This window comes from Eutrema salsugineum, unplaced genomic scaffold (assembly GCF_000478725.1).
Source record: "Eutrema salsugineum unplaced genomic scaffold, Eutsalg1_0 scaffold_17, whole genome shotgun sequence".
In the NCBI taxonomy this organism is placed as follows: domain Eukaryota; kingdom Viridiplantae; phylum Streptophyta; class Magnoliopsida; order Brassicales; family Brassicaceae; genus Eutrema; species Eutrema salsugineum.
In genome coordinates, this window is record NW_006256852.1 from 4036380 (window position 1) to 4060589 (window position 24210).

General features: G+C 41.1%; 4 protein-coding genes across 4 annotated transcripts; 2 read left to right on the top strand and 2 right to left on the bottom strand.

Annotated features, from left to right (window-relative positions):
* Positions 1 to 892: 892 nt before the first annotated feature.
* LOC112087523 (uncharacterized mitochondrial protein AtMg00810-like) lies at positions 893 to 1869 on the top strand. The gene is made up of 2 exons (XM_024157432.1): positions 893 to 1346; positions 1397 to 1869. The coding sequence occupies exons 1-2, from the start codon at positions 893 to 895 to the stop codon at positions 1867 to 1869; spliced, it is 927 nt and encodes a 308-aa protein (XP_024013200.1).
* A 6180-nt stretch (positions 1870 to 8049) lies between these two features.
* On the top strand, positions 8050 to 8466 carry LOC112087524. The gene has a single exon (XM_024157433.1). The coding sequence runs from the start codon at positions 8050 to 8052 to the stop codon at positions 8464 to 8466; it is 417 nt and encodes a 138-aa protein (XP_024013201.1).
* A 2347-nt stretch (positions 8467 to 10813) lies between these two features.
* Positions 10814 to 16104, bottom strand: LOC18020625 (glucose-6-phosphate isomerase, cytosolic). Its single transcript, XM_006403295.2, has 23 exons — positions 16053 to 16104; positions 15727 to 15781; positions 15546 to 15622; positions 15178 to 15259; positions 15022 to 15069; positions 14608 to 14763; positions 14433 to 14529; positions 14299 to 14341; positions 14040 to 14107; positions 13863 to 13947; positions 13520 to 13568; positions 13174 to 13246; positions 13038 to 13098; positions 12775 to 12841; positions 12504 to 12560; positions 12367 to 12420; positions 12123 to 12251; positions 11949 to 12012; positions 11780 to 11853; positions 11635 to 11688; positions 11473 to 11541; positions 11171 to 11368; positions 10814 to 11078 (listed from the first exon to the last, which is right to left on the bottom strand). Exons 2-23 carry the CDS (start codon positions 15778 to 15780, stop codon positions 11055 to 11057), a joined length of 1683 nt encoding a protein of 560 aa, XP_006403358.1. The 5' UTR covers position 15781; positions 16053 to 16104; the 3' UTR covers positions 10814 to 11054.
* A 353-nt stretch (positions 16105 to 16457) lies between these two features.
* Positions 16458 to 17345, bottom strand: LOC112087525. Its single transcript, XM_024157434.1, has one exon. The coding sequence runs from the start codon at positions 17343 to 17345 to the stop codon at positions 16458 to 16460; it is 888 nt and encodes a 295-aa protein (XP_024013202.1).
* Between the last annotated feature and the right edge of the window lie 6865 nt (positions 17346 to 24210).

Genomic DNA, 24210 nt, shown 5'->3' on the forward strand with positions numbered 1-24210 from the left:
ACTCTCATGCAGTAAAAACAAATTCAGAAGACAAAGTTCTAAGATTTGGCTCAATAGCCAATGGAATCCTCACCGAACATATATATCCCCATCGAAAATCCCTTAGACCCAACAATAAAACTACTCAGACATAATAAACGAAATCAAAAACATAGTATTAAAAAGTAGTACAGAAACCGAAATTGAAAAAGAAAGAACAAGGGTTCAAGAGACAGATCTCTCTCTCCCTAAAACCTAAAAACAAAGCTTAAAGTAAAATTTCTGTAAAGTATTTCGTCTCTCTTCTTCTCTCTTAAAAACGACATAAATGACATGTATTTATAGTCTCCAATACTCTGTGGTGTCTAGGGTTCCGGAATTGAGGCTGGGAAAATGATACGGGTTTCAGAAATGGGCCTTCAAAGTCGGAATTAGCTGGCCTCAGTCGAGATGTTTGTGACCGCGGGGAATGGGTGGTTGGCCGCGGTCACGGTGGTTGTGACCGCGGGGAATGGCCTGTTGGCCGCGGGTGGAAACGCTTGCCGGCTGGTTTACGGGACATCTTGCTCTTCGCGTATCTTTTCATTGAACCGCTGGATTGCCAATCTGTAAAGTGTGCTGGAAAGCTGGTACTTCCATCTTTAAGATCTCCAAATTTGAGCTGGATCAGACGGTGAGAATGCCTTCAATTGGGGGTGAACGTCTGACGGTTTGACTCTGAGCTGAATACTGGTTTTCTATCCATTTTGTTAAGCTTTTCTCTAAATTACCTGAAAAGAGTCTTGAAACTACAAATACTAGAAAAATGTAATAAAAGTACTTAAAAGCAATTAAAAACATAGAAAAGGTATTTTAAACGATCTATAAAAGTGGTCAAAATACGGTGTTATCATTTATCTTGGTGCGTGACTCAATGAGACTCTATGTAGTGATATATGTCAATGACTTATTGATTGGGGGTAATGATCCTAAGGCTATCAAGAAGTTTAAAGGATATCTCAGCCAATGTTTTCATATGAAAGATTTGGGACTATTGAAATACTTCCTTGGTATTGAGGTTTCACGGTCACCCAAAGGATTTTACTTGTCACAGAGGAAGTACGCATTAGACATCGTTAAAGAGTGTGGTTTGTTGGGCAGAAAACCTGTTTCTACTCCAATGGAACAGAATCACAAACTGGCTACCGACGAAGGACAATTTTTTCATGATTCAGAAAGGTATCGTTGGTTGGTTGGTCATTTGGTATATCTTACTTACACATGCCCGGAACTGTCTTATGCCGTCCATATGCTTGCTCAGTTTATGCAAAAGCCTCGTACTAAGCATTGGGAAGCAGCGATAAGAGTTGTGAAGTATCTTAAAGGCTGTCCGGTCAGGGGATCCTTTTAACCTCGAACTCTGACTTACAAATAACAGCGTATTGCGACTCCGACTGGGCAACGTGTCCTATGACTCGAAGATCATTGAAGGGATTCATTGTTATGTTAGGAAACGCTCCTCTCGCGTGGAAGACGAAGAAGCATGACACAGTTTCATGTTCTTCGACGGAGGCAGAGTATAGAGCGATGGGGTTCACTGTAAGGGAATTGAAATGGAACCATGAACTCCTTTCATGCTTTGGAGTCCCACATACACAACCGATGCGCCTTCATTGTGATAGCAAATCGGCTCTACTGATAGCGTCTAATCTTGTTTTTCATGAAATGACAAAACACCTTGAAACAGATTGTCATTTTGTGCAAGATGAATTTCTCGATGGCTCCCTCGCTACTGCTCATATCCGCACTATAGTGAAACTGGCTGATATTTTCACTAAGGCGTTGGGCTCGAAGCAATTTTCTTATCTCAGATGCAAGTTAGGCATACGTGATCTGCATGCTCCAACTTGAGGGAAAGTATTAGGGAGTCTTATGTAAATATTGTATAATATATTCAGTTATGTTAATATTCCTTTTAGATAGAATCATATCTAGAATACCCTAGAGTCTTGTATGTATATATACGTTGATTGATGGAATAAGAAGATACAACTTTCTCTTCTCTCTTTGTCAGAGGACTACTCCAAAACTATAAACGGACGAGACTGGAAAAGAGTTAGTGAAATGTTGTAGTGTAGGATGATTTGAAGCCTACTATATCTTAGAGCCAACATACATGATTATTCTTAAGCAGGGGAGTTTGTGCAAGATATAATCCAATCGAGAAGAATCACAGTTTTCTGCAGTGAAACATATTATCATCAAATATATGAAAGGAATCTTGAACTTTGGAATCAGTTATACTTTGGACATAGATCAGAACTTAGTTGGATATGTTCACTGTAGAAGCAAAATACATTGCTTTGTGGAGTTGCTGTACTCTGACTTTTGTGGATAAAACATATAGCCTCTGATTATGGTACTTTTCTTGATTCTTTGCTTATTAAATGTGATGGAAAAGTGCATCATATCTAAGAACTTTGTATAACATTTAAGAACCAAACATATTGATACTCATCATCATAGCATAAGATATTTAGTTGAGGATAAACAAGTGGTGTTGGATTATCCAATGGAGTCAAGTGGAAACAAACGAAATTGCTAGAAGAAAACTAGTTCACGGCCGAGCTTCCTCCTTTTCTGCTTGATCGGTTTGAAGGTCAGATCCACGTTTAGCTCGTGACAGGTCACGTCGATGCTTATGTCTGGCATATCCTCTGCGCTCCAAGCGAAAGTGTTGATATTCTCCTTGAGCAAGGAGAGGAGTTTGTTTTTTAGAGGCTCTTCCAGCTTGGCTCCGATCTCGACGCGCCTCTCTGGATGCACTTCGTCTATGCACACCGAATCCACCGTATCACATACTGGCTCAGTGCGTGTTTCGCGGCTCTCTGCGATCTGTAATTGCTATAAAATTTTGGAGAGCTCATTCGCGGGCTCTCGATCCGTCTTAAGCTTATTGCGATCAATATCCGCGCGTGCGTCGGTAACATGGTTCCTTAATTTGTGCTCCGTCAGAAAAACATTCGCGACTCCTTCTGATTTCCCTAGATCGTCTTGATGCCTGCTGGAGTCGGGAACTTGATACAAAGGTGATAGGTTGAAGGGATTTCTCTCATTACGGTTATCCATGGAGTTTCCATGATCACGTTGTAGATTGCTGGGTGGTCGGTGACTGAGAATTTGACGATCTTAGTGACTCCACCAGCCACCACTGGGAGCCTGATTGTGCCCATAGTTATAGAGGCTTAGGGATAGCCGTCACCTCGGAGAGGTCGATTCCCATTCTTCTGAGTATCTCTCTAAATATAACATCTACGGAGCTCTTGGTGTCGATGAGTACTCTTGCAAAGTCATAATCTCTAATCGTCAGTTCGATCACCAGTGGATCGGTGTGCAGCCTATCTATCCCTGTCATTTCCTCCTTGGAAAAAGAGATCACCGTGTTCAGGAGATCGGTTGGTTCGGTCCAATTCTCTTTTGCTTCGGCTCGGCGCTGATAGGCTTTGATAGAGCACACTTTGTCATGTTAATATTGGGATCCACCCATAATCATGTTGATACTTTGCCTAGGCTCGGATAGCTCTTCGGGTTTGCCTCTCCTGTCACGCTTGGTATTATCGCCTCGTCGGGGCGGATTTGTTGGTTCTGCCGGCGCTATTCGGCTTGGATCCCTCCTTGGGTTCGGCAGGGACAAGGTCCTTAAGATTCACCGCGCTTTGGAGTTATCCTGCTGCCATTTTAGCTGCGAGCTTTGCCCCCAAAGTTTGGTATTGCGCTGTTGAGTGCCCGTAGGTTTGGTGATATTCGCAGAACGCCTTCTCGTCATAGTTGGTTGGCCTTCTCACCCAAGTGTTGTTGTGCGGCTTTCCTCATCCGCGTCCAGCGCCTACTTGGTAACTGTGGGCGCCTCCGCTCCTTGATTCTTCCGAATTCTGCATTGTCGTATTATTCGAGGGATTGCCTTTCCTTGAAAGGCGCGTCAGGATTGAGCTCCGTATCACTGCTTTCGTTGCTTTGTACTGTTCGTCCAGATTTTTAATTTCCTCTTCATTTACGACAAAATCTGATGATCGATGTAAGCCATCATGAATTGTCTGTGGCGTATTGAGCGCCATCTCCCGTCGAAATTTGGATTTGTACCATAAGGATCGCTTCAGGGCTTCAAGCGCAGCCTTGTCGCTTATTCCTTCTACTTTTAACATGACCGCCTTGAATCTTGCCATGTTATCCCGAAGCAGCTCGTTTGGTCCTTGGGATAGCGTCCATAGGTCAGCATCGGAAGTTCTTCGGTCCACAAACATCGAATACTGCTTCAGGAACAAAGCGGAGAGCTGCTGGAAGCTGTTGATCGAGTTGCGCTCCTGCCTTGAAAACCATTCCAATGCGGTTCCCTTGAGATGTTTAACGAATAGCAGACAATAGCCGGCATCTTCTCCTGCTCGGTCAGATTGGCAGCGTTCTTTCTGAAGGCTCGTCCCATTGCTATGCGAAATGCTGTGATATACGCATTCGGATCGGTGGTGCCTTCGTAAAATGGGATTCTGACTTTCCTGGGCTTGGGAATCCTAGCCTCCGTGATTTTTGCCGTGAACGGGGTTCTTTGGGTTTCCTCGATCAATCTACGGCACGGCACTTGTCGTGTTATGCACTTGAGATTTCATGACGCGTATCTCTGCCACTATCCGAGCCATTGACACTCGCAATTCTTCGATCTCCTGTGTCTGCGTGCAGGTCATTCTCCTAGGTGGGCGAGGTCGCTCCTGGTCTTCCCTCCTCAGCTCGTCTTCGTATTCCGCCTGCTCGACCCATTGGAGATTTTCCTCTTCCTCAGTTGGATTGCTGTCGCGAGTTAGGTCGGTGACTTCGTCAGTTTGGATGTCGTTAAGTGCCGAGGCGAGTTCTTTCTGACTAATCTGCCGAGCCGAGCCGCTTTGCTGTGGGTTTCTAGCTCCGTCGCTTTGGTGGGCGTCCACATCGATCACGTCATTCTCCTTCTCGTCACCTTGTTGCCTTGAATTCCGGCAATGTGGGGGCGGCTTGGTCATGTTGACTCGGGTCGCTGCGAGAGTTTGTTCACCGAGGGGACAGAACATTGGCGGAGCCATGAGATTTCTTATGCCGCTACCGGATGACTCCATCTGTCGGATCGGAGATCCTGGCTCTCCAAGTCAGGTGCCGTCTTTCAGCCGTTATCGCGTCAAGTCTCTCCGTAATCGCCTCGTTCCTCTTATCCTGCTCGTCAAGTTTCTTCATCAATGTGGCCATCATGTTTCGCATCTTCTCCTGGGCTTCAGTAGTTATCGTTGTCGTGTTTGATGGTGGAGCGTCCTTCTCCGCGCGTCGTATCTGGGTGCGTCGTTTTCATGTTCTTCGGATCTCTAGCTCTTGACGATATTGAGTAAGAAAATTTCAATTCCCCACAGACGGCGTCAAATTGTGTGAGCCAAAACTCGCATAACCAAAAATTTGTTAAAGAAAACTTAAGGAATCCGAAATCTCTAAGATTTATCACAAGAACACTAAGATCAAAAGAAGATATTTTGCTGGAAAAGTGTTTAAGTCTTATTGTTCTCGAGTTGTGAAAAAGTTACATAATGAATCGTACACATCGTCTATTTATACTCATTCTCTAAACCGCCTAGCCAAAAATTTCAGGAAAGATTTTCATAATATTTCCTTATCGCCTCGCGCGGCCACCGCCTCTGCATTTCGCCTAGGATTTTCCCATGGGCTTCATCCTCCTAGACCTTGATTCGGTCCATCTCAAACGAATCATCCCGGCGCAACGCCGAAGGGACGTAGCTCGGAACAAACGTTACTGTTAGCAAACAATGATCTCTTGCACCGAACAGGTTGTAGCAAATGAACGCACTGCATATGAAAGATGGAATCACCTAGCTTGTATCGAGGAGAAATATCTGAGACAGAAGGCAAAGCTATTCTGGTTCAAAATAACAAAGCATTCTATAATGCGATAAAAACAAGAGCCACCAGAATCAAAATCTGCAAGATCACCTGCCCATATGGTACTATCGTATCCAAAACAGAGGAAATGAAAGCAGAAGCGGTGAGATATTCAAGGATTTTCTAAATGACAGACCTGCAGACTTTACCCCATGGGAAGTGGACGAGCTACAAGAAGTAATTGGGTTCAAATGTGCAGAGGCAGATAAGATGCTTCTCACTCATGAGGTGAAAGACAAAGAAGTCAAGCGGGTCCTCTTCTCAATGCCAAACGAGAATTCCCCAGGACTGGACGGTTACACCACTGAATTCTACAAAAATACTTGGTCTGTGGTAGGGAAAGACTTTACTGTTGCAGTTCAGTCTTTTTTCCGAACAGGTTTCTAACCAAAAGGCATCAATTCGACGATCCTAGCCTTGATACCAAAAAAGGTAGAAGCTCAAACCATGAGGGACTACAGGCCGATCTCATACTGTAATGTCCTTTATAAGATCATTTCTAAGATCTTGGCAAACAGGCTCAAAATCATTCTTCCCAAGTTCATAGCTCCAAACCAATCAGCTTTTGTTAAAGACAGATTGCTCATGGAAAATCTGCTGCTTGCCACAGAGATAGTTAAAAATTACCACAAGGATACAGTCTCCCCTAGATGTTCTTTGAAAATAGACATATCCAAGGCCTTTGACTCAGTCCAATGGAGTTTTTTGGTGAATGTTCTCAAGGCAATGGATTTCCCTGCTGAGTACATCCATTGGATTCATCTCTGCATATCTACAGCCTCTTTCTCAGTTCAGTTAAATGGCGAGTTGGCAGGATACTCTGGTAGCTCTAGAGGCTTAAGACAAGGCTGTTCTCTCTCTCCGTACTTTTTTGTGATATGCATGAATGTACTTTCCAAAAAATTAGACAAAGTAGCTGCAGAGAATAAAATGGGTTACCACCCTGAGTGTGAATCTCTGGCTCTTACACACCTATGCTTTGCCGATGACCTGCTGATTTTTGTAAAGGGAGACAAGCGCTCTATACTGGAAGCACTGGCAGTCTTTGACGATTTCGCTAAGCACTCTGGACTTCAGATTAGTATTGAGAAATCAACAGTCTATATGGCAGGTATTGCCAATGATGTTAGAGTAGAGATTGTTTCTGAATTTCCCTTTGAACAAGGAGTCCTGCCTGTTAAGTATCTGGGCCTCCCCTTGCTTACCCAGAAGATGAACAAAATAGACTACATGCCTCTGATCGAAAAGATCAAACTAAAGATCAACTCATGGACCGCTAGATCACTATCATTTGGAGGGCGCCTGCAGCTGATAAGGTCAGTGATTTATAGCCTCATAAACTTCTGGATGGCTGCTTTCAGATTGCCCAAAGCCTGTATTCAAGAAATCGATAAGATTTGTGCTGCTTTTCTATGGTCGGGGAAAGATCTGAACGCTCGAAAAGCTAAGGTCTCTTGGGAATCTGTTTGTCGACCAAAATCTGAAGGCGGACTGGATTTAAAACGGCTTGACGTGGTGAATAAGGTATGTGTTCTGAAGCTCATCTGGAGACTCCTCTCTGAAAAAGACTCGTTATGGGTAAACTAGACCAGAAACACCTGCAAAAGACTCCTTATGGGCAGTAAAAGACACGACTACTTTAGGATCTTGGATTTGGAAGAAGATCCTAAAATATAGAGATATTGCGAAGGGTTTTTACAAGATTGAGCCTCGGGATGGGTATAAAACTTCCTTCTGGTTTGATCAATGGAGTTCCATGGGTTATTTATTCGACGAACTTGGGAAAAGAGGATGCATTGATCTTGGAATCCCACCTAACGCATCTCTCGGGAACGTAATGGATGGGAACAGAAGAAGAAGGCACATAAATTGTCGTCTGAAACAGGTGGAGGAAGAAATCAAAGCAAAGAGAAGAGCTAGAATCCTCGAGGAACAAGATGTCGCAATGTGACGAGGAACATGTGACATATACAGACCCCAGTTCATCTCGAAAGCGACTTGGGAACAGATTAGGATACCAAATGCTCAATGGACCCCCTGAAAAGCATTTGGTTTCCCTCTGCAACCCCAAAATACGCTTTCATTACCTGGCTTGCAGTGAAAAACCGGTTGTTGACAGGAGACAGAATGGCGAGGTGGAGTAATAATGCCGCAACAGGGTGTTCGTTTGGCAGTGAGCCGGTGGAAGACAGAGTTCACATCTTCTTCGAGTGCCTGTATACCAGGAAAATATGGGAAACGCTTGTAAGAGGTCTAATGGGTTCTGATTTCTCGACGAAGTGGGATGAGATCCTTGATCTGGTCATCCATTCCCCTGGAGCTTTGACCAAGGCTTTCATCCTAAGGTATACGTTCCAAGCAGCAATCCACGCGATCTGGTGCAAAAGAAATTTCCGACGCCATGGTGAGGCTCCAACTCCGGAGATTCTCCTAAGCAAGAAGATAGACATTGTGATTCGAAATCGGCTCAGCATAATCAGAGGAGACGGCAGGAGAAAGTATGAAGATGGTCTGCAATTGTGGTTTGCAACACGAGCTCCTTAACCCGAGCTTACGTTCAAACACACTCTGTTTTCAACCTCTATTTTTTCTAAATTTCGATCGAACAGTGCGAAATTATAGTTTGTAAAAAGTTTGTTTTTTTTTTAATATAATATGTAACATTTTTTTCAAAAAAAAAAAGTTATATGATCATGGAGAGCAGAAAGAAAGAACAAGAGGAGGTCAATAATGTGAAAAGTGTATTTTCCATTATACATGATATTATTATATTTCTACAGAAATTGTAATACAAACTAAGGAATGACAATCTATTATATAAAGACTCAGTTGAGTCTCACAAGTTTGACACATAAGCACTCCCTTTTTTGACACATCAGCTTTTGAAAAAATTAATTTTCTCAATCCCAAAAAAAAATCTAATTCATTAGCCATGACACAAGTACAAATGTAGTTTCCATCTCGAAAAGTCATTCTCTTACAATAAAAATGAAATGCATTGAACTTGTAGTGTTACCACTTCGTAAAGGACACCTGAAAAATTGAACATTGGAAAAGAATTAAGGTCTTGAAATAACATATCCAAAATACAGATTTTTTGTGTTACTTTTGTTTCAGTGATTGTGACTTTTGGTGTTTCAGATCATAAAGGTGATCAAATTCATGGATATAATTACTCTACGTGTCTACGAGGAAGCAATGATAACCAATCCTTCCCTCATAGAAAGAGAGCTAGGAACAAGCTGTATGTAGCGTAATTACACTATATATATATATATATATATATCAATATTCCTAATTTATGTATATATACATTAGAAAAACTTTATGAGCCATTAAAATAATTATTTCTTGTTTCCATATTAATTTAGAGTTTTATACGACTTTTTTTGTTGTTCGCAAAACATTGAAAAAACCATAAATAGTGTTTGTTTATTGCATTCATGAAAATTTATGATATCTTTGTATACGTAATGTTCTGGTGCCTAACAATATTAGGTTTAGAGCAGACGATATAACAAATGAAGTTAAAGTTTTAGAGGCATTTTGTTTTCTGTTCAATTTCTATTTATAGTTTTCGTACATCTTTTGTAGATACATAAGACTGACATATAGTGAATGCTTCACTCAATCTAAAATTAGCTATAAAATTTTTTTACGTAGTGCCTTATTTTTCTGTCATATAGACAAAATTCTTTACGTATCTGGAGAATATAATGCCCAAACTTTATCATATTTACTCTATTGACGCTCGAACTTTATATTTTTTAACAGAAAAATGAATATTTAGAAAGAAATTATTGTTTTTAATATTTATTACCCTAAGCAGAACTCAAAGGATTTGAGATGAGATTTAAAGCTAAGCTGAAACAAACAAATGCAATATTTGGTATTTTATTGTGTATCGATGAATGTATGTATTTGTTAACTTTATTTCATTAATAAAAAAACAGAAAATATGTAATAAACAGATAGATATATGTTTAATAATAATTTAAAAAGATAACAATAGAAAGTGATTTGTGATTATGTAATTCTATCATGATTTAGAAAATTTAAATTTGCATATATATATATATATATATAATATTATTGATAAACTAAACTATTATATATATAAATTACCGCATGTACACTCGGAGTTTTATCTAGTATTTACTAATGAATGAAAATTATATATTGGCCGATGACATAGGCAATCACATTAAAAATTATTTTAATTATCCCTAATAGTTCTTACGATATGACAGGTCAAGACTGAGATTTGTTCCAAAAATCTAAACTTGCTTATTAGAAGCGTCACAAGAACATCATCGTTTGTTCACTCACATGTAATGACGGTCTCACGACCAAAGTTAAGGAAAAGTCCTCCAAAATTTCGAGCCATCTGCATATCTTTTTAATTAATTGAAGTTCACGGTTCTAGTTTTGAAGTACTAATTGGTAGAAACTGCTGAATTGTATCATTAAAGACTTGAGCGAAAATTTGAGATCACACTTTCTATGAGTAGATACATCGAGACTATAAATAAAGTCATCCACTCAAAGGGCTTCAACTTTAACGTCTAATGCATAGAGATCCTAAGTCACATCACATCTTTATGCATTCATAAACCTAAAAACCGGTGAACTCATTCATTGCATCGGAAACTTTAGCTCTCGAGGGATTCATGTTATGCGAGGTCTTTCGCTATCTCCATATAAGAGATTATAGACCTCAGTGTGGTTCCAGTGTTTAGCATAGTATACGTAAGTGTGATACTGTTCATTCACTCGATGCTGATTTTAAAGCGACGTTAGCAACTTAGCATATTTAAGGCGAGGAGGTTTTGTATATACTGGCGTTTGGGTTCTCATCCTCGACCTCCTGTGATTATGGGTTTTCGGATACTTAAACGTTATTATCGGCATATAAATTGCAAAATAAAAAGACTCATATTATGCTCGTAATTTTGGTTTGTTCGGGCTTAAATTCTAATATCCATCCTTAGGATATAATAAACGAGTGCCAGTCAGAGTGTATTGACTAGGGAAAGTAGACGAAAAGAAGAACAAGACTGCAAAAACGTTGGAACGGTACACGTTTGATTGAAAGGAGAAACCGGGACGGGACTGGTTCGTCTGATGCAACTTCAAATCTCCGGCTTGGGATTTGTCTGGTAAAGTAGTTGAGTGATGTGTAAATCATATGGTGTAGAAGAACCATTAACAAGAATTGAGAATGCGAGATTCGTTTAAGACATTATACCTCGAGGTATCGTTTCAAAAGTGTTGTGGTACTGAAATTGAATCCCTCGGGAGCGGTTCCTTGAGTACGTGATGAATGAAGCTGTTTCCTCACCTGAGTAGCCAGAACTTTTCCTAGCTCAACTCCCCACTGGTCAAACGAATTGATACCCCACACAAAACCTTGAACCGCGACTCGGTGTTCATAGATTGCCAACAACTTAAAACAAAACATAAACAGAATTATCGGTTTTTGTGCTGTCCCCAATGATCCTCTCATCTCAATCTTAAGACAGTACTGATAAACCTTGGAGAGGGACAGACCTGGCCAACAGTGTAAGCACTCAATTCTGGAAGTAGAAGGCTAAGAGAAGGTCGATTGCCGGAGAATGTCTGTGGAACAAGATACCAACATTTTACCCGACAATGTTTTATATATTGAGAAATTAAAAGCTCTTTTTACCATCGATACAAGACGATTTTTACCTTGTGAGGAATGAGATTTTCTGAAACATTCTCTTTCTGCAACTCTTCCGGTGTCTACAAAAGCCAAAAACCAAGAGTGTATTTCAGAACGGAAACTTAGTCATCATCAGTCTCTCTATCTCCATGACCAAATGTAAAGTCTTACTTTTCCATATGCCAGAGCATCAGGCTGGGCAAAAAAGTTGGACATGAGCTCGTCATGGTTACTAACCTCCTCTCCTGTGAATCCAATTCAGAACTGATCGTCAGTTTCAAAAGGGAATGCATAAAAGAGCTCGAGTCAAATTAACAGCAACAGGAATGGTAATGCCTACTTTTCAAGTGCACAGGTTGCTGACTCTTCACAGTGCCAATGAAATCACAAGGAATTACGCGTCCCTAAAACATACAAACCCTTAGTGCATCCTCAACAACTTATCATGGGATGAGAGCTTGCTAAAACCCAGATCCAAATTTGAATTAAAATTATATTATATGTAGCACAGTACCTGGTGAATTAGTTGGTAAAAGCTGTGTTGACCATTTGTTCCAGGTTCACCAAAATCAATCTCACCAGTCTCGAACGGGAGAGGTAGACCATCGATTGAGACTCCCTTTCCATTACTCTCCATACTAACCTAAAATCAGACACTGTCTCCGTTAGTGGACGGTAAACAGTTTTATATTTTTTTGTCAAAACAAATATGAAGCACAAAAGATTAAGGAGACAAAAGGGAAACCCAGTTCACATACCTGTTGAATGTGCGGAGCAAACTTCTCAAGGGCTTGAGAGTAAGGTAAGATGGCCTGAGCAAAGAAAAGATTTCGATGGAGACTGAACATCTTAATACGAGGAAAATCAGCTTGCTTTCAAAGGAGTCAATTCTTACCCTTGCAGGATGTCCAAGAAATGATACATTCCATACACTCAACAAGCCCAAAAGCACCTGAAATCGTCAACAGTCACCAAATCAACCTCTCACTCTGTCTTTGACTACACTAATTAATATTAACTTAATGGAATCTCTACTGAGAGTTAATGGACATAGAAAACAGATAAAAGCATTGTTAATGCACCTAATGCACTCATACATATTAATGGACGACTACAAATTCTCTGGGGACCAGCAACTCTAACGAATATTAATACAAAGCACTCACGGGTATATTCTTCTCAAATGGTGTGGACCGGAAATGCTGATCAATGCTTGAAGCTCCCTTCAAAAATCTGCAGTCAAACAAAACAAAACGACTGAATATCAATTGCGTCTAGTGAGAAGGTGTCTTCTGGATTTAGAAACATAGAGCATTCATTTCAAAATAAAATAGGAATACAAGAAAAAGAAAAAAAAGAAATCGTTCAGGAAAAAAAAACAGAATATACATCAGTTTCTGAGATGATTAATGAGTAGAAGGTACCATACTTCTCAACCACAGAGAAGCCATACTGTAGAGACAAAGGCAAGACTCCGACAGCACTGCACACTGCAACAGAACAACAATTGTAGACTAAGCAAGTGGATATGGATAAGAAATGAATCCAACCAGACGAGAACTTACCACTATATCTTCCACCAACCCAGCTCCAAATTGAAAATGCATTTCTTGGGTCAATACCGAACATCTCCACTTTCTGTTAAATAAAACATCTAGAGTTTATATGTTTTTTTCTGTATGTTTCAATATAAAACATGTAGAAGAAAGTAAAAATGATTCATAAACCCTAGAACATGGAGACTATTAATGTACATTAAACCTAGTAGATAATTATTTTTTAAAAAAGACTAGATTAATGTGTCCATCCATTTTACATAATCAGAAAGAGCATTTGCGTTTCTCGGTTTAATTGTACTAAGGTGGACAATAAAGAAATCAAGTCCCAAAAAGAAACTATGGGGATGCATACCACATGATTAGTGCTGACAGCAACCATGTGTTTTGGAACAGCCGAACCCCTGTTATGTTACCACATGTTAAATAAGTGCTCTTCAGCCAGCATGCCCGAAACACAGATTGAATAACGGTGATCATATTTTGAAGAATAAAAAACCTGCTTATAAGTTGTAAAATGTAAAAGCATAAAAGCTTTCTTCTGGCAATATTGTATAGCGTCAAGAAGGATTTATAGCTCAGAAAGATAGAGTGAAAGAGAGATGAACATCTCCAGTCATGCTAATTGTAATTCTCTAACAAAACAACGAAATGAATGCAGTCATGGAATTTGGATGCAAGCAAAGAGAAATACTAACCCAAGAGCCTTTATAATCCAGTCCCTCAATGTCCTAGCGTTCAGCATTGTTTCAGCCGTTGTAAATGTTTTTGAGACCACCACAACTGGAGATACAAGTATCCTCAGGATAAGTTAGAGTAAAAGTCCATATATGGAAATCATTAAGGTGAATTTATTGATAGGTTTGAGTATGAACCTAGGGTAGTTTCTGGATTTAGTCCATTGATATTTCTAGCAACATCAACAGGATCAACATTTGCAAGGCTGAAAGAAGAAACACAAATTAAAACCAGGCAGAAACAAAGATTGACACAAGACAAGTTAACATTAAAAACAAAGAACGTAATCCGGAAAACGTAGAACATGTGAGAAACATTAATGTAGATACCAGAGCCTTGCGGAAAAAATACGGAGGTATGTATGGAACCATATAACTAGAGGTAGGTAGTGCTTACAATCGCAGCTGGCGTCCTTTGGCACAATCTACAGCTTCAGGATCTGATAATGAACATGCATATAAAAGCAGAAATTATCAAAACAACCTAGAAAGAAGATCAGAAAGAGGCCAGGTACTATTGCGTGCAGCCACCTGTTTGGAGAGCCGTGTGCACAAAAAGTGGGCCTAAGAAGCTACCACCAATACCAACTACAATGACATCTTTCAGCGGCTTGCCAGTGGCTCCAACCTGTCAATAAATGCAAAAAGTCAACACATGGAGATGAAAACGATAGAGGTAGGTTTTTAAATGACATCTACGAATTACCCATGAACCAGAGCGAATTCTCTCAGAAAATATCTTGATTTGTTCAAGAACGCCCCAAACTTGTGGAACCACATTCTCTCCATTAGACTTAATAACTGCATCCTTTGGAGCACGGAGAGCCACATGAAGAACCGACCTGTCCTCCGTAGTGTTAATCTGAGGAAGCCATACGAGAAGTTATGCAAAACAAAAACCAGACACCAGATAATGATGCAATGGAAATGAAAAAGGAATGGGTGTCACTGTACTCAAAGAACTAGAAAAGGTATCATATACTCTGACGTCTAGCAGATAGAAATTTCTTCATTTATAATCCCTAATATGTAACACTAATAATAAAAGAATGCATGAGATCAAATGAAACTGAGATTAACAGCTATTTCCGTTGCATTGTAGGAAATCCAAGATACTCACATGCTCCCCCTTGAACATGCGTCTGATCTTCTCAGTCAGCTGTGCAGCCTGCAAATAAAAACGAGCAACTACTCTCAGAAGATATAGAAATATCAAAAATTTCGAGTGAAATACGTCACCGTTATATGAAATCTACCAATAAACATTTTCCCTCACCTTTGCCAAGCTCAGAAGCTTGTCCATTGTCTCTACAGTTGCACGCTGTCGAGAATAATCTAACATCAGCCCGTCAAATTCCCTGATAAAATGCATTCCAACAAAGCAAATACTTAATATCAGAATTTACCAATAACAGGTTTGATACCAAAGCAATGTGATACAAAATTTGATGCCAAGACAAAAAAAAACATCGACCTTCTCAACACAGCAAGAAAGATAATGTTGAATAATTTTAAGAGCAAGAGAGAAAACGACCACATTCGACATTTGCATTGAATCATTTACAAAGGTATCAGAAAAGTTCCAGTATCAAAAGATTATGTACATACATATCACACATTGAAAGAATAGAAAAGAACACATACACCATCATCTGTTGGCATCTGTTGGCATCACTCAACAAATCACGCAAATGGGTCTTCTTAATTTCTTCTAAATGACCCTGCAAAACACACAAAAAAAAAAAGAAAATCACATCTAAAACCTTAAACTCCGATAAAGTCATCTTTGACAAACTCAGCACAGAGAAAATCCTTAAAGACTTACTTTTAAATCCTTCCAAGCCTCGGTCTCGCAAATCAGAGCCGTTGATGACGCCATACTTTGAAACCAGCAGCACACAATATAAAAAAAACTTAATCAACACGTCAAATTCTAAACCAGTTTCGTTCTATCGCAGCTATGATTATACGCATTAAACAAGATGAAATTCACAGAAACAATTTTGAATGAAACTGGATGTTCAATAGAGATTTTAGCACGAGTCATTCGTTAATCCAAACCTAATCAGCGATTCGATAGAACAAGAACGCTCAAATCTTGATAGGATAACACAATTTTGATTGATCTCGAGAGGGAAAATAAATAAGAACCTTAGGATCTTCGAAGATGAGGAGAAGAAGATTCCGGAATTGTGGAAGGAGGCTCAGGGAAGGAGAGGAAAAAAAAACTAAAAAAGCGATAGGGAAAAGCGTGATACAGCTGTGGGCCAGGGAAGAGCTGAGATTACGCCACGTGGCGACGAAGGTTCTGCTCTACACGACGTCAGAGCGTCTTGGAACGATGACGTTTTAAGTGGAGATAATTCGGACTAAAAAAATTAGACTTTATGATTTTATCAATTTTTGTTTCTTTTTTCGTCAAGTTATCCTTATATTTTTTTTTTTTTTTTTTGTCGAAAATGTTAAGATTTTATACCAGCTTTTAAGATTTTATTTTGTTGTAGAGAGACCACTTATTACAAAAGAAGAAAGAGGAAGAGAAACAGATGAAGAATATTAGGGAACAAGGAGACTAAAATAAAGCTCGAGCAAAGAAGGATAAGAGAGGCTCCTGGCTGGAAAAGAAAGGAGCCGGTCCCTTATCATCCTGTCGACGGCCGCATGAACGACCAAAACCGGGGAAGAAGTGGCGGAGAAGATCCTGGCGTTGCGCTCCCTCCAAACCGAGTACAGAACCGCCTGGAACACAAGCTTTGTAATGACCTGAGTGCCTGCTGCTCCGGAGCTAGAACGGTGACCAACCCAATCCGCAACAGCGTGAAGACCCTGCGGAGACCCATTCCACAATCTGCGCGAGAAGAACAACCATATCTCCGAGGAAAAAGGACAATGGAAAAATAGGTGATCATGATTTTCCAAAGCCGAGTTACAGAGGACGCAAGATCCGTCCACATTTACGCCCCACCGAAGTAAGCGATCCTTGGTAGGCAAGCGATGCAGCATTGCCAGCCAGGAGATGAACGAGCATCGAGGAATTTGTTCCTTGAACCAGACGGTTTTATGCCAAGAAACCGTTGGAGAAGTGATCCTTATGTGATTCCAGGTAGCTCTCGATGAGAAATGGTTCACATAAGAGCCAGAAGCGCCATGCCAAAGATAAAAATCGGGTCCGTTATCAGGATTAGGCGGCGTGACGGTACTGAGAACAATCTGAAGAGTCTGGGCATCCTGGGATCTAGCATTTGGCAAATGCCAACCATCATTGCGGGTTGCACAAGCGACAGAGGCAGAGATGCGAAGGCGGAGCTGACGAGTACCAGTGGCTCCGAATATAGTGTGAAGCGGTCCCAAATCCGTCCAATAGTCAAACCAGAACGATGCAGTTTTTCCATCACGAACCACACACCTTAGAAAATCAACTAGCATAGTCTTGTGTTGAAGCATACTCCAAATAGTAGGAGAGAATCTATTAGCGTCCTCCACCTGCCAGGAACTCTTTCGGTGGAAAATGTAGTTTTTTAACCACGCCACCCACAGCGATCCGGAAGAAGAAAAGAAGTTCCATATCTGCTTAAGCCTGAAAACAAGCTCAAACTCCTCTAGAAGACGAATCCCAAGACCACCTTCCTCCTTTGGTTTACAAACATCTGACCAAGCGACTTTAGCGCCCACAGCAGAGGATGTTTTATTTTTCCATAAAAAAGCCGAGCATAAGGAGTCAATTTTTCTGTAGAAACTCTTAGGCAAGACGAAGACAGAACTCCAAAAGTTTACCATTCCGTATATAACTGAAGAGATTAGGCGGATTTTACCAGCAAAGGAGAGAAGTTTAACTGTCCAAGAGTGCAGTTTCCGGGTAATGCGTTCCAAAATCGGCTGCAGGGTAGCCAGGGAGATCCTAGAGGGGTTCAGCGGAAGCCCCAAGTACCGAGTGAGAAAAGATCCAAGCTTGAAACCAGAAAGGTTACTAAGCATATCCATAGTCGTATCATCGAATCCACCAAAGAAGATTTCCGTTTTTGAGACATTCATGTCCAGCCCGCATAATGATTTAAACTCAGCCATAACCTCTTTGATCCCAAGCAGCGACTGAATCGACCCATCAGAGAAAACAAGAAGGTCGTCGGCGAAAAGCAAATGAGTAATCCTAGGATTCTCACATTTAGGGTGCAACCTAATCTTATCATTATCCACAGAATTCTCAAAGAGTCTGGATAGGGCTTCCATTACCATAATGAAAAGATAAGGAGAGATGGAGTCACCTTGCCTTAAACCTTTCTTTCCAGCGAAAAAACCAGCGAGATCACCATTCACACAGATAGAGAAGCGCGGCGAGGTGATGCATTCTCTGATCCATGTCGTGAAAATGGGGGGAAAATCCTGAGCCTGGAGGATTTTAAGTACGAAATCCCAACACACCATATCGAAGGCCTTTCTGATGTCGACTTTAAGCATGCAGCTCTTCTGACAGGACACTTTATTGTAGTCCCGAATTAGTTCAGAGGATAAAAGCACATTCTCACCTAAGCTCCTCCCTTTGAGGAATGCGGCCTGGTTAGGGCTGATACACTGCTGGAGCACTGGTTTTAGTCTGTTCGCTATCAGCTTAGAGATGATTTTGTAGACGATGTTACAACAGCTAATAGGTCGATAGTCACCTAGCTTGCATGCTTCAGGCGACTTTGGAATGAGAGTAATCGCGGTGTTGTTAAGATCTTTCAGCAACCGACCATTCCTAAAGAACTCCATTACAGCACCAGTGACATCTTTACCGACTATGTCCCAAGAAGCACGGATGAACTCAACAGAATAGCCATCCGGTCCTGGGCTTTTGCTTAGGGGCATGGAGAAGACAACAGCTTTTACCTCCTCCGGAGCAACAGCCTTTTGAAGGGACTGTTTCTGCTCATCGGAACATCTGAAAGGTAAAAGAGCTTGGAGTTGACTAACTGAGCAAGGGGAGATAGGCAGATCTGTTTGCCCGATAATCCCTTTGAAGTATTCTGCAGAGTAGGTTTTGATCTCAGCGATCGATCCAATCACACGGTCATCAATGTCTTTTAGGAAATGGATGTGGTTTCTAGTGACCCTCTCAGCCACCATACGGTGAAAGAAGGATGTGTTTCTGTCCCCCGAGTGCAGCCATTGTACTCTTGATTTTTGCCTGTAAAACTTCTCCTCAGCCGTTTTCAATTTATTCCATATTTCCCTCGCCTCCTTCTCCTGAGCGGCAACCAGAGGGTCAGGCGCCGTAAGAAGAGATCGCTGGAGATCGGATAAGATAGATTCCTGCTCTTTGACTCTATTCGAGATACCACTATAGTGCCTTTTGTTCAAACTCTTCAGATTCCTCTTTAAGCACTTCATAACTCGCACAAGCTTGAACTGCGACGAACCAGTAACATTGTCACAGTCCCAGGCATCCTTGACAATATTAGCAAAAGATGGGTGGTCAATAACATGATGAAAGAATCTGAAAGGTTTACGAGAACGCTGCTGATGGGAGGGAATACGAAACAGGCAAACCGCATGATCAGACTGCGACGGGTCCAAGTACTCAGCATAAGAGTCTGGAAAAAGTGAAGACCAAGCCTGATTTATGAAAGCATGGTCAATCTTTGTAGAAATCGGGTCGGCTTGGTTATTCCTCCAAGTAAACGGTAGGCCCTTCGATTGGGCTTCAAACAAATCAGCATCTTGCAATGCAATGTTGAAAGCCTCCATACCCGAAGTGTCAATATCAGAAATGAGGTGATGCGAGTGATGAGAGACTCGAAGAATTTGGTTGAAGTCACCGACTGCAGCCCAAGGAAAACGAGTTGCAGGAGTGGATGAGTTAATCAACGCGAGCTCATTCCAGAGAGGGACCCTGTTCTCCACCTGATTAAACCCATAGCAGAAACTAACTGTAACATTCAAACTACTAGCTGGCACAGACACCCCGCAAGTGATTGTCTGAGCTGATACTTGGTATATCATTACTGTAACCGAAGGATCCCAAACTACCACAACCCTTCCATTGTTGTGGTGGTTAAAATTGCCAAAAAAATTCCATCCTGCCGGCAAAGCTCTAGATATACGCCTTGCATTTATTCCTTGTATATGCGTTTCTAAGAACGCTCCAAAAAGAGGTCTGTGGATATTAATCCAGTCTTTGACCATACTGTGGCATCGGTTACTGTTCAGCCCTCTTATATTCCACACAAAAAAACGATATACTGATAGATTAAATGGATTTTTTGGCCTTGCGGCCACTCTTCTTGTAGGAGACCAAGAAGAAGGGTGGATCATCATTCTTAACATCCTCTTCCTGAGTAGAAGCAGGCATCTCCGAATTCTCCCCTCTCTCAGGATTATGAGTATCCGAAGGAACCTCACGCAGCTCTTGATTGTTGGGTATAGCATCAGTTTCCTTGTCTAACTGGACCACAGCGCCTGCTGACAACTTGTTCGAATCTGAGCTGACTGAGGCAGACCCCAATATTGGTCTATCAACCTTCCTCCACACGTGTCCAGTGTTAGCATCCGAGTTCACATAATCTTTCACTTCGGAGGGCTCTTCACCAGGGGTCCTGCCACGGGTTTTCTCGCTGGTGGGTTCAGTAACCTTCCTGGCCTTGGATCTTCCGGATCTTGATTTACGGATACGCTGTCTTATACCCCTGATGGGAGACTGACTTAAAGTTCTGCCAGTAGATGACGGTTGGGAGGAAATGGTGTGACAGTTAACTCCAGCATGACCATATCGACCACAGGCAGAGCATTTAACTGGCATCCACGGGTACGAGATAGAGATGAGGATTTCCTTGCCATTGGAAAAACCCGACATCACTTTTGAAGGAAGCTCTGCTTGCAGATCGATGCGAACATAGACTTTGGCTACCTCGAAGTTCTCCTTACGCTCAGTTTCAGGAGCTAGCTTGACTGGATGCGCAACCGCAGTTGCAATCCGGCTTAGGCTTTCCTTGTTAAACAGGAGATAGGGAACATTCCTAAATTCCACCGGCACAACAGCAGATGTAAGCGGAGGCACCTCCGGCGAAAACTCAGGTGACCATGGCGCCACAAACATTGGGTATCCTGCAATGTTCCACATGTTACGACTTAAGATAATATCTCGAGTTCTGGAGTTCATTACCCTGAGGAGGAAGATTGATTGACCAATCCTATGAACGAAGATTCTAGGTCCCACACGAGCCCAGATGGTGTTGACAATACCGATGATTCGACCCATTTCAGACGCATCACCATGGAATCTAGCAAAGACGAAATCCTTGAACTCCTCCTTCGCCGATTCGATGTTGGCGTCTGGAATCATGACGAAGGGAACTCCTGAGATATGCTTGGAGGGGGTACCAATAGCATCTAGAATACCAGATGATTTGACAATCGATGCCCATTTCCGGTGCTGGCTCTCCTGAGCATCCAGAGTGGCAGAGGGGTCACCAGGGACAGCACCGGAGGATGAACCTTCTACGGCGGCCGAGTTTGGGACTGAGGTATCAACAGGGGAGGCAAGAGCCTCCTGAAGAGGTGCCGGGGGAACCACGGGGACATGGATGGGATCCACCACCGGGATTTGATCCAACCTCAGATCTGGAACACCGGATCGAGAGGGAGAAGAGGATGACGGCACAAACGGCGGGGAGATACCAGATCCGCCATCAGAGACCGGAGGAACGGCGGCGAATGAGCTAGCGGAGGTTTGACGAGCCACTGCCGCCACCTGAGCGAACTTGGAGGAGCTCACCGCGCTTAGATGGCGAGACTTTTTTTTCTTTTTTGACAGAGTCATGGAGCGAGAACAAAGGAAGGAGAAGGAAGAAGAGAAATTACATGATGTAGTAAATCATCTAAATAAAAAATAATTTAAAGCAAAATAAAAACACAGAACTAAACTATTAGTTTAACCACGATTAGCAGGGAAAAAAAAAACAAAAAAGTAGCAAAATATCCTTAATTTTCTGATCCCTTACTTTTAAAATTCCTATTTTTTCTCTTCCAAAGACCACCACTATTTTTGAAACAGTTGAGTAGTTTCCATAATCATGTTACAATTTCAAACCGATTCATCTCTTATATAACTCAAATGCTCTCTCTCTCTTCTTTTCCATCGATTTTTTTTTTTTCATATTCATCCTTCTTTTTTGGTTCCTAATCTCTAATTTTGGTGTTCAAATTTTTCTCTGTCATTTTTAAATGTTTATCAGGTATATTATTACTCTTGACTTAGATTCATATATTTTTCTATTCTTCTCAGATGAATACTTTTTTATTCTTTCAGGTTAAATATATCAATGCAGTAAGTTTAATTCTTAAAAGTTACTAAAAAATCAAATCTCTACAATGATAATCCCAGATCAACAATGGCGATCTTAAAGATAATAAAGAAGATGGAAAAGATGGAGAGAAAGAAATGAAGAAGAGACTGCACATCCTCAAGCAAATCGATCAGGTGGTGAGAAATAGTATTTCGAGTTATAGCTTTGATATATCATGGTTTTTATGGTTTTTAACCATGGTATAGGTCGTATTTATAGAGTCTTCCTAGTGTTTCTCGAGTCTTTTGGAGTCTTTACAGGTCATAGGTACGTTTGGAGCTTAATTAGTGATTTTGGAGCACTTTGGAGCTTAATCAGGATCAAATTCGTGAAGGATGAATTATGTGCTTTAGTGTCGCTCGACACCATGGAGAGTGACGCTCGACACCGATCGCAGAAATAAGGAAAACGTGATTTTGTTTCCTGTTTGAAGAAGGAGTTGGGCCCAGAAGTTTCCAAATATTCCCTAAGAAGCCCAAAACGTGTTTTTAAGTTATAAATAGGGTTTTTAGCCACCTTATATCAATACCTTAGATTTTCTTAGAGAGGACTTTTGTTTTTGAGAGTTTTTTGGGAGACAAGTCTGAAACTCTGTTCCGGAGAGAGAAGATTTTGAACCCCTGTTTATTAATCTATTTACTGCTTACTGCAATCTATTCAATCATGTTTATTGCTTCAATCTTCATGTCTGAGTAGTTTGCTTGTTAGGTTTAGGGTTCTCATAAAGGATTTCTTTGGATGTTGGATTGATTGATTAGTTAGGGTTCATAATCTATTTAGTTTTTCACCATAGGTTGTTCTTAAAGCTAATTTTGGACTGGCCACCTAGAACTTAGGTCTTAGGTTAATTGATTGACATGGAAGTGTAATTGAATAACTGGAAAGAACCTAGGGTGAGCAAAGTAGCTATTCGCAAAGGAATTTGGTTTAGATACTTTGTGAACATATCGAACTTGAGCATTAAAGCTGGTTTAAATCTTTAGGGTTTGCAAAGGAATTTGGAATTTTAGGATTTTAACTTAGATAATTCTCACAACGGAAGTTGGTAAATTATAATTATGTGATTTGAGTTCAAGAACTGTGCTTAACCCTGAACCATGATTTATCAATTAATCTACATACTTTGATTTCCTGAGAAACGCCCTAAACCTATCTTTTTCCCATCGAGTTTACAACCGTTTTGCTTTCATTGTTGCTTTTAATTTCATTGTGTTTGCTTAGCTTAATTCAAGCCTATAGAGTTTATTGAGCGAATCTCTCGTCTCTGTGGTTCGACCCCTACATACTACAACTGCACGTCTGTGCTCTTGCAGAGTAGCTCTAGGGATTAAACTTTGAGCATATCAAGTTTTGGCGCCGTTGCCGGGGACTTGATTTTCGCCATTAAACTTTAGTTATTGAGTTTTGACTAAGTTTTTCTTAGTGTTGAGCGACACCAATAGTGGTGTCGCGCGACACCAGTCGTTTTCGTTTAATTTTAATTTTATTTTGTTACTTACATTGCTCTTTCTCTTTGTCTCAGAAATTAGCAAAGATGGAGAATGGATTGGCATTGGTTCGTGATGATGCTGGAGTCTGGAGAGACCAAGATGGTCATGTGTGTAATGAGAGAGGCCAGCGACTTGATGGAGAGGGTAACATCATCAGGACGCTGGGTGACTACAACAGGCCTGAGAAATTCTATGCAAATCGGTCCGCGATTCGCGCCCCTGCGTTTCAAAGGAACGATTTTGAGCTGAAGTGTGTATTACACTCTTGTGGGTCAGCATCCTTTCCATGGTCTTTCTCATGAGCACCCGATGGATCATATTGAGAGGTTTGAAGACTTGGTCACCAGCATCAAATACAATGGAGTGTCCAATGATTACCTTTTCTGCAAGCTGTTTCCATACTCTCTTGCTGGAGAAGCTGCTAACTGGTTGAAGCAGTTGGAGCCAGGATCGCTGACTACTTGGGATGAAACCAGGAACGCCTTCCTGCATAACTTC